This window comes from Bombus pascuorum, chromosome 10, assembly GCF_905332965.1.
Source record: "Bombus pascuorum chromosome 10, iyBomPasc1.1, whole genome shotgun sequence".
NCBI classification, from domain to species: domain Eukaryota; kingdom Metazoa; phylum Arthropoda; class Insecta; order Hymenoptera; family Apidae; genus Bombus; species Bombus pascuorum.
In genome coordinates, this window is record NC_083497.1 from 664,978 (window position 1) to 675,268 (window position 10,291).

General features: G+C 33.5%; 1 protein-coding gene and 2 non-coding genes across 4 annotated transcripts; all 3 read right to left on the reverse strand.

Moving 5' to 3' along the window:
• Nucleotides 1–36: 36 nt before the first annotated feature.
• On the reverse strand, nucleotides 37–6,793 carry LOC132911153 (xaa-Pro aminopeptidase 1-like). Of its 2 annotated transcripts, XM_060967559.1 has the most exons (11): nucleotides 6,559–6,792; nucleotides 5,849–6,028; nucleotides 4,813–4,930; nucleotides 4,000–4,378; nucleotides 3,500–3,620; nucleotides 2,130–2,493; nucleotides 1,687–1,920; nucleotides 1,056–1,222; nucleotides 899–988; nucleotides 581–812; nucleotides 37–507 (listed from the first exon to the last, which is right to left on the reverse strand). In XM_060967559.1, the coding sequence occupies exons 1-10, from the start codon at nucleotides 6,628–6,630 to the stop codon at nucleotides 807–809; spliced, it is 1,731 nt and encodes a 576-aa protein (XP_060823542.1). In that variant the 5' UTR covers nucleotides 6,631–6,792; the 3' UTR covers nucleotides 37–507; nucleotides 581–806. The 2 variants fall into 2 exon arrangements, with proteins under 2 accessions (XP_060823542.1, XP_060823543.1); XM_060967560.1 differs by lacking the exons at nucleotides 37–507; nucleotides 581–812; nucleotides 899–988 and having other exon boundaries at nucleotides 1,701–1,920; nucleotides 6,559–6,793.
• LOC132911559 (small nucleolar RNA U3) lies at nucleotides 5,364–5,579 on the reverse strand. The gene has a single exon (XR_009659036.1). It is a non-coding gene; the product is annotated as a small nucleolar RNA U3 (small nucleolar RNA).
• A 246-nt stretch (nucleotides 6,794–7,039) lies between the features above and the next one.
• On the reverse strand, nucleotides 7,040–7,112 carry Trnaa-agc (transfer RNA alanine (anticodon AGC)). The gene has a single exon. It is a non-coding gene; the product is annotated as a tRNA-Ala (tRNA).
• Between the last annotated feature and the right edge of the window lie 3,179 nt (nucleotides 7,113–10,291).

Consider the following 10,291-nt stretch of genomic DNA (forward strand, 5'->3'; position numbering starts at 1 on the left):
AAACACTAGTGGAGAAATGAATATGCAATATTAAACTTGTTTTTTCTTTACTTTCTTTATTCTCTAAAATAACTGGAGCTTATTTCTAAAAAATTGCTTGCTTATCGGTAAGTAAAATACAATTTACGATAACATCCCTGTTCTTTATACATACAATAAATTACATATATTTACAAAATATAAGTCTATAAATATTTTTATATATTTATTTATATAGCAGATTTTCTATGTGCAAAAATTTTTTCTAATATTTCTAATGGTTTTTATTTTTTAGCAATACCATCATATTATAATAATACTATCATGTTATAATTGCAACATCTGTATATTTAGAATTGGCAGTAACGTATAAAAATAGTAACTTTAATATACATATATTAAAATAACGCTACTTTAAGCACAGTTTTCGAAACTGCTTGCTCATGACATAAATTAATTTTAAATCATACTATATTTGCTCATTCTCCTTTTGAACATACCTTAATTAACTCCATACATTTGAAAAATCTAAAACATACAAATACAAATTTCAAGAAGGCAAATCTTTTTATTCTAAATGTTGTTTTCTTTATATACTTACTGAATAGAATGTGATACAGGAAAGTAAAGTAAACTAATACATTGAATTGTTTGAATGTAGAAGGTGTCGAATGAGAACGGCCAAAAAGCAATCCTTCGTCGACTGGTCTTACTTCTGGAATTGTTGCAGTTTTCTTCAACATCCGATTGAAAGCATCCATTTTTAGTCTTTTCTTTAATTCTGGACCTACTTCATACCTAATTCGGCGATTGTAATTATTTAACCATCATATCTGTAGAGTTATTGAAATATTTTTTGAAAACCTTATATCTATATAGATAAAGAAAACTCATTAATTAATTGTTAATTAGTACTTACGTGTGATGGATTTAACATATCGTAGTCAATCAACTTTGGTTCATATGGAACTAACGTGACGTCCCTGAATTTCAAAAAAATTTCTGTTTTCTAAAAAGAGATACATTTTTACCGAGAATTTCTCTAATTTTTAAATAATTTGAATTAAAGTACCTACTGATTTGCCTGCTTCCATCGTTTCAAGGATGTTTTCCAAGCGAACGCCGAAATCGCCTTCTTTGTAGTAACCAGGTTCGTTTGATAAAAAGAATCCTGGTCTTAATTCAACAGGTCCACAAACTTTATCCGATGATACGGGCTGTCCGTATGATACACCAATAGGTGCTGGAAATATATTAACATTACGATTAATATTAATCATTAATGAATAACAATTCGAAACGTGCTACAAAAGACTTTCCAGTTATTCGAAATAAATAGACTGCGGATATTTATGCAAATTCATATTTTTATGAATATAATAAAGAAATCGAACCTAGGTATAGAATTGTTTTATCAATGTCGTATAATATCGCTTAAATGTTGCAACGATTACTATATTTTGGATACTTCATATATTTTTGCATATTATGTATATGTATATACTGTGCATTCTTGCACCTGTAAATTTTTCACCATAAACGTATAAATATCCGCAGTTTAATTGAAACTAACAACATTTTCCACATAATCGCAAAGATCGAGTAAAGATCATGATTAGTGTTGAATTTAGATCAAAGAAACGTAGATCGTTCGATCAATCGTCTACGTAAGCAAGTCTTTAATTTTTTCAAAGTAATGAGACGAACATTCGTGGACAGACAAAAAGTGACCGATCCCATGGCCAGTCCCGTGCAAGTAGTCGTAACCAACGTTCCATAATGGTGCTCTTGCAACGATGTCCAACTGGTTGGATTTCAAACTGCTTGGAAAGATCAAAGAAGACAGTTGTATTGCTCCGATTAACACTCTTGTGTATGCTTTCTTTTGTTCTTCCGTTGGCGTACCAAAATGCAGCGTTCTTGTGACATCTGTAGTGCCATCTGTTTATGAAACAAGATAAATGTTAAAAAAGGGTAGAAAGGTTCTATGATAATTAACCGAAGGAAAATTTCTTCCTTTATTTTCTTTGGATATTTACATGTTTCCTCGAAGAAAATTTGTAATATTTGCTTAAAATTTTTTTCAGACTCCTTGAAAGTCTTGGATAATACAAGGATGAGATTTAATAACAGAATCAAAATTCCGTTACCTAAATATTGTCCTCCTGAGTCCACAACCAGGGTGGACGCTTGTCCAATTTTGATATTCGTTAGATTGTTAGGTTCGTAATGGGGAATAGCGGCATGAGGTCCGTATCCAGCGATCGTAGGGAACGAGATACCTTTATTCTTGTCCTGTTCGTAACGAAACTCGTTCGCCAGTCTAGCTACTTGCATCTCGTCCCACCCATTCGAATTCAATGTATATTGTTCCTCCATGTATGCTAAGAAATCGCACATCGCCACTGCGTCTCTTAAGTGGGACCTCCTCATCCCCTCCGCCTCGATCTCGTTCTTTTGTGCTCGTAAACTTAACACCGGTGACGGTTTTGGCAATCGTTTCTCCAGCGGGATCTACAAAATATAATTAAAAAAGTGCTACATCGGTAAAAAAAATTCTTTCACTTATCAAGTACATTAGTAGAATGGCGCTGTACTGTGGATATTCTATATATCTTTCTATATCACGTGTATTCTATGTAACTATTATTCGTATAACTTTGAAATTTCCTATAAACGCATAAAAATCAGATGTTCAATTAGACCGCGAAAAGCGATCGTTTACGAAAGTGATTCTTGGTCCGATAAAAGTTTGAGAAGCCCTGATCTAACCTATTAAACGCTATTGCACGATCATTCGTACAGAACTTGAAACAGAAAGGAAACTGCTCCCTGATTTCTGATGCCGCGGGCGTCCAGGCGTCCCGAAGCACCGGCTATCATGTCGAGAAGAAGGTGAAACCGTTTCACCACCATGAGCATCGTAGAGAACGTGCTACAGACTATTTTGTTCTATCTATTTACCAATGATACAGTCTGTACCTTGACGATGTGTAATAATGAGAAAGAACATCGTGTATTGGACGGCCGACGAACGTTCATGTTTAGTCTACGTCTATGGAGGTGTGTCAGCTCGTCATGTGGGGATCAAGCTAAGCTCAACAAGCTCTACGAGGATAGGAGAACATGTCGGAGAAGGTGTACTTTTGCCTAGGATTATCCGCTCTAATGCCCCTATAGTTGAATCCCAGCGTGTTCGGTAAAATGACGCGAACGAGGAGGTAACCGTATTCAAATTCCTACTGTACTTTCTCAACCGTCGTTTGTTTAATATTTCATACTACGTATTGAAATGTTTTTCGCATTAAAATAGGCAAGAAGGTGTTTTCATATTTATAGCTGCGCGTAGTTAAATTACGGGGGTTCGTTTTCAATGCGCAGAGATTCATGAAAGAAGAATGAATTTTATTACAGTTTTTTGCATGGTCTTAGGAATCAATTGGGATATTTCATTGTTTAAAATTTTCACCATAATTTGATAGATCTTCGGAACAAATAAGTAGCTAAATTTATTACGTACAGAGTTAAATATTTCCATGGAGGCACCTGGACTGTAAGCACATCGTATCGGCAACCATACTAAATTCCAAGCTTGGGACATTGTTCGTAAGTCGTACCAAATAGAAGTGTAATTATGCCATCTGTAACGTGTGATATCAAAACGTGAAACGATTATTAACGAAGATACATTTCTTGCATAAAACTACAGGGTTATTTTTTACGTCCAACAATAAATGTAATGTAAATAATAATCTAATAATTACAGTAAAATCTGTCAATTCATACACGTGTATTTTTTGATTGATCGTTTAAAGTCATATCGATCGCTATGTAGTTTTATATATAGTGATTGAATTGGAACTATAAGTCGTATTTTACAATTGCTTGGAAAGATTGACTTGTTCCAAAAATTTCAGCAATTATACTTAATGCTTGATTAGCATCTATGTTATGATATTAGTACTACTACCAGTTCCTTTTGTACAGAAATGGAGCAGATATTAATGTTATCTTACTTACTTCACGCAATTTGCATGGGAACAAAGGTCCATCTTCAAATGTTCGTCCACTGATCTTAAAATCTTGTGTCGCGGTGTGTACAAATGTATCGATTCATGAGTAACAACCGCATACGCCCTGAGGACAGGTGTGTTTGGCAAATCGTATCCGCGAATATTAAACAGCCAGGCTATTTCGTCGAGAGCTGTAAGAACTAATGCGTCGGCCTTATATAACACCATGTCGATACGAATCAACTGGACCTTGTCTTGCCAAGCTTTCCCTGAATATTTGTCCGGCAACGGATACGCTGGATGCGGATTGTAATTCGGTCGATCGACCTGCCAGATCAAGTCCACCAGGTTGTTACGGACAGGAACCAATCTTATGGACGAATTCGCTGGACACGAACGCTATTGTTAATTCAGAAACATCCTCGTTTGGATGGAGGTAAATTTTCATAAAAATTGATGAAACTTTAAATGCAAGAAATGGCGCAAGAATAATTAATGTCATGGAATTTTTTAGTTTATCGCAGTCAGCTAAAACGAATAAAAAGCTGTATGTGCGAAAAAGTCCAATACATAGAAGAAGAAATATAGCGAAGTAGTCACCGCTCATTGAAGTAGGGTATGAATCAATTATTAGTTGTTTCTTGCTTCTTCCGACGATAAAGTCAAATACACGACGGATTTAACGTTTATTTGGATTGACGTGTTTGACGTTTTAGAACCACTACGATACAGTAAATGACAGACGATATAGCTGGACGTATAAATTTAAAGTAGATACTCGTTGTTGATAGGTTAAATGTTTTTGGATGTGTTTAATTACCTAATTCATCTTCCCAGGTTTCCCAATCGATGGCAGATACAAGCGTTGGATCGGCGCCAATACGCACGGAACTTTGACTGCGAAACTCGTGCATTAACCATTCTGTTATAGATGGGACCTACCATATGATCGAAAGAATTTATTATTATTGGGTTGTGGCACAAAAATAAATGAATATAAAGATGTAGGAATTATGTAATAAAATAATTTCCAAGAAAGACTGTCAATAACAGTAGTATCTCTATAGCACGTATATAACAGCCTTTTTTTAAGACTAAGAAGCAAAATTTTTTATATTTTGATTAAACAAACCATACATAAAAAACTTTAACACTTATGTTTAGACTACTTTAAAATATTTATATTACACTATTCTATGGACTTACAGTTATTATTCAAATTAATCACATCGCGACAAAATGTGAAATATTTTAATTCAAATATTCCTTTCTTTTTTATTTTTCATTATTATTGATCAACACCTCCTATAAAGATAAATATGTAGTAGAGCTATAAGATTGTTTTTGAATTTATTTAAAATAAAAAATGTGGCCACTCAGAAAGCATCTTTCCCATCCTCCTCGTACTAAGTACAAGAAGTGAACGATCATCGATGACTGAGAATTTGAAACAAAGTCAATTTCTCGAGTCGTCCTCACGCTCAGGAAAAGATGCTACACCTCGTCATCGTGGTTGCACGTATTCAGCTATTAGGCTGAGGTTCAAGGAAGACTAACTATAGCAAATATCCTGCTAAGTGTGGTCTTAAATTTTCATCGTCATTGCAGCCTTTATATTATACCTTCTGCGCTATTTAACCTGCGAGAAGTCACTTAATTTGCTGGCCATCTAGCGGCAGAATATTAAACTAGCCAAGAACGTTTCGATTTATTACGTACCTATGTATTTTACAGGAATAATTTAGTATTATACGAAATAAATGATTACAATAAATATGCAATAATTTTTTCTTTCTTTCATAAACAAACAAAATTTTATTTTAAATTCTTCATTAAAGAATTCATTTTGAACTTACTTCTGCTCTACCGCGTTTCATGAGAATCCAATTGCAATCAAGTTGATGGTCCGCTTGAATATAATACCTTCCATCCGTCCAAAACACGGCCTTGTCCGAAGTGATGACAGCCTCTCCTGCGCTGCCGTAGAATCCAGTGATGAATTCTCTCCTCATATCACGGGGATCCAGGGAATCGCTCTAATCAAGATAGAGATCATGATATAATCGTATGTATTTTTGATTACCTTATATAAAAAACTCGTTTCACTAAGCATACTAAGCTTTTCTCGCTAATATATTATTTACTTAATAAAAGGAGAGCAGCACTCGTTATTAGATAAAGCACTGCAACGAAATTAAAGGAAGCTTCAATATCTGATAATAAAATATTTCAAAAGGAATAAACTTGGCAGATTTTTATTGGAATATGTTCTTTTTTGTTAAATTAAAGCATTGAGATTACGAAAAGCTTCGAGACTGCAAACTCGAAATCTCACACGATTATGATATATATACCTCCAAAGGGCCGTCGCGGCCACGATAAACCAAGTTCATTGTCTGAAAATTTAAGGATATGGGAAAAGAATAATCGTAATCTTATGATAATCCGTGGATATAATAATAAAAATAAATTTTTTAATTTAATTTTTCAACTTTTTGAAAGATTTTTTACCTACTAATGGTAATTCTGTTACGAACGATTCATGTTACTATATGATTATAATTACCTGATGTGCGTCATCGGAGGTGACGATGTATCCATTAAGAGGTGGTCCTTGGATAGAAGCAACCCTAGTCATTTCTGATCTTAATTGTTTCAATCTTAGTGAAGTATCTTGTCTATTGATTGGTTGTTTGTGCGCTGTAGTCGAACAGTGGGATCTCTTTGCCCCATTGTAATTGAGAAATGGCACGATGACTTCATTTTGAAAATAATATGCCTCTGCCAAGCCTGCGTGAAATTACGATTTTTGTTAAAATAAATTTTTATCTGAATCAGTCAATGATTTTGAACGATAACTTGTTAATGTTGCTTTTCTCAATTAGGAGATAAACACATTCTACATGCTTATTTATGACCTACTATATCTATAAGTTATACATATATATCTGATTTGTATTAAGAATATCAAATTATAGCTAAATATTTATTATTGAATATGTATTTGATGATTTTTTTATTTCAAAATAAATAAAAAAATTAGAAGTTGGAGGCGCCGGGTATCGATCCCGGTACCTCTCGCATGCTAAGCGAGCGCTCTACCATCTGAGCTACGCCCCCTATTTGCTAGTTGGACTTTATGAATATCTAATCTAAAGGTAGACATACATGTTTAAAAACAATTTTATTTCTAAAACATTTAGTCACACCCACCAATAATATATTTTTCTGAATACAAAGAGATATTACTGACATTAAAATTTATTAAAGATACGATTATTAATGCTATACATTGTATGCAGCAAGTTAGATTACAAATAATAATACAGTATATGCCTCATTAAATAAAAATAGTCTGTAGAAATATAATGAGAAATATTTTTAATAATTCTACAGTAAAGTAATATTCATATATATGATTAGTTCAGAATTTAATGATTTGTCAAAGTGTATACGTATAAATTGCACAATTCGTAAAAGATTATAGACAACTATAGTTACTCGAGTTTATCAAACGAAAGATTATTATTTCAAGAATTGATTATTTTCGGGTCTCCATTATAACATACCCAATTTAAAACTTACATATTCAGTTTTATCTAGTAATCTGACTACGCAATCATATTCAAATAGACCAATTCATATTTCTTTCTTTACTTATTTACTTATTTTTATTTAAAATTAATCTTAAACATCTAAAAGTTTTAACGAGGAAGATTGAATTTTCTATATATTTTTATTATTCTTGCAAAGTTCATTATAGTTGTATATATATATATATATATATATATATATATATATAATATATATATATAATATATATATATATATAACCTGTAATATAACCTGTAGACATTTTTATGTTGCAATTTTGTTTTTTTTACTTTCATACAATTATTCTACAGCGATATCATACGACTTACATTTTTGCAACAATCCATCGTTCACGAATTTTCATCGCATCCTAAATGTCAAATATTGATTGATCACTGACATGCACGGTGTCAAAAAAAGAACAAGAACGCCTGTGGGACGACACACGCACATCCTGTGGGAATCCAGAGGGTACTAAGTGGTGCTTGTATAACAGGCAAGCATCTGTTCCGAAGAGGTCAACCATCCCGAAATCCACGTTTCGATCGATTTCTACGTAGTTAGCTCTTTACTATTTTACATTAATAATATTGCATTTTCATCCCATTTCTCCACATCAATCATATTCATAAAAAATTTGTCTTTAATTATTCGATCAAACGATCCAATTGTTTCAATCTAATTAAATCATATATTTATTCGAATACTAAATAGAACTGTCTGCTATTTAATTCGGAGAAATTCGATACGATGCAAGAGATTAGAGGAGGAAGAGAAACCCTTCGTCGAGGTTGCATCTCGTGCAAGGGGTAACTGGGTTACCAAATTGTTTAATTTAATAATTTAACGTAAATATCAAGTAATATTAAATATGTTACTAGGGAAGTAGGAACGCGTCGCAGGTAGGTTTTACCCCATTGTAACTTTACAATTTTCACCCCCGCGAGTTTTCCATCTTGTGCACCAACGGTAAACGCCACACGCTATCAAACTTTTCCCCTATTTCCGTTTACAAAACGGAGAACGTTCTTGCTGTTCGTCCTTCTGTCTTAATGATAGTCTCAGATAAAATTATATGGTGTCTTTCACGTACGTGTATGATATTGATGGAATCGTAATCGTATGAGGGTTTATGTAAGTAACGAAAATAGATGTTAGATTCTAATTCCGAACATTAAGGGCTTAGGCGACTACTTGCCTTTTAAGAAATTATAAATCATAAATTGTAGTTGGTTAATAGCACGTTTTATGCAATCGAGATACGTTTTTTTTAAACATATACTTATAAATACTGATTACAGAGGAAAATATAATAAATAGAATTTTGTTGATTTTTTAATTTTGATGTTATTTGATTGTTTGAAGAGTGTATCTTGATATAATATGGTTAAAAAGGGCAATAACATATTCAGTCCACAGATATATGAATCTTAGCAATAGATGACTAATCTGTTTACTGTTTTGGAAAAACATATATCTAATATACCTAAAATATGATAACCAATACTTTCGAAATAAATATTTTTTAAGATTATCGAAGTCAATATTTTTTGATGTAAATATTTCTCAAGAGAATCTCCTAATGAAATTTAATGAGAAGATAGTTACGGTAATATATGCGATTAGTTGACAGAATATTGGATTTTAAAATCGTTCTCATGTGAAAAACAAAAATGTAATTTCACTTCTGTGGTCTTTAAATATTAAAAATGAAGAAATGATTAAAATGACTTTTGCTTCATGAAAGGTAGTTTAGCAACTTTTAATCAAACATTAACATTTTAATAACACCGAATCTTCTCTATAAATTACAAAACTCAATTTATGATTTTAACTGACTGAGAGTTGCTAATAATCGACTACATATAATGCTTGACATAATTGTATACTTACAATCAATTAGAAGACTATTTAAAAGTAAATTATCAAATATTAAGAAATTAAGCAATTATAATGAGAAAATGATTTGTAAGGTCGTCAGAGAAGATTTGAAATGTTATATAATTTTCGTTAGCTTCCCTCCTCACGATAACTTCTAAAGCCTGGTTACACGAGCGTGTCTAATTGCGAAATTCACCTATAATTTTTTTCCAACTCTCCACAACGTTGTGGAAGGCACTCCAACGATTTCCAATCACGTGGAATAGTTTGCCGACACGCCACAACGTTGTGACAGGCTCCCCAACGATTTGCAATCACGTAGAATGGTTTTCCAACCCTCCACAACGTTGTGGACGGCACTCCAACGAGTTCCAATCACGCAGAGTGTTTACCAACTCTCCACAACGTTGTGGATGGCTCTCCAACGATTTCCAATCACGTAGAATGGTTGTCCACCCCTTCACAACGTTGTGGACGGCACTACAACGATTTCCATTCACGTAGAATAGTTTGCCGACAATCCATCGCGTTGCTGAACGTCCTCCCACGATGTCGCACCCCTTAGAATAGCTATCAAACGATATCAGCTCTCGAACGATTTCCAATCACGTAGAATGATTTTACAACCCTCCACAACGTTGAGGAAGGCTCTCCAACGATTTCCAATCACGTAGAATGATTTTCCAACCCTCCACAACGTTGTTGATCGTCCTCCCACGATGTCGAACGCCGTAGAATGGTTTTCCAACACTCCACAACGTTGTGGAAGTCTCTCCATCGATGCCTAATCCCGTAGAATGGTTTTACAACACTCCACAGCGTTG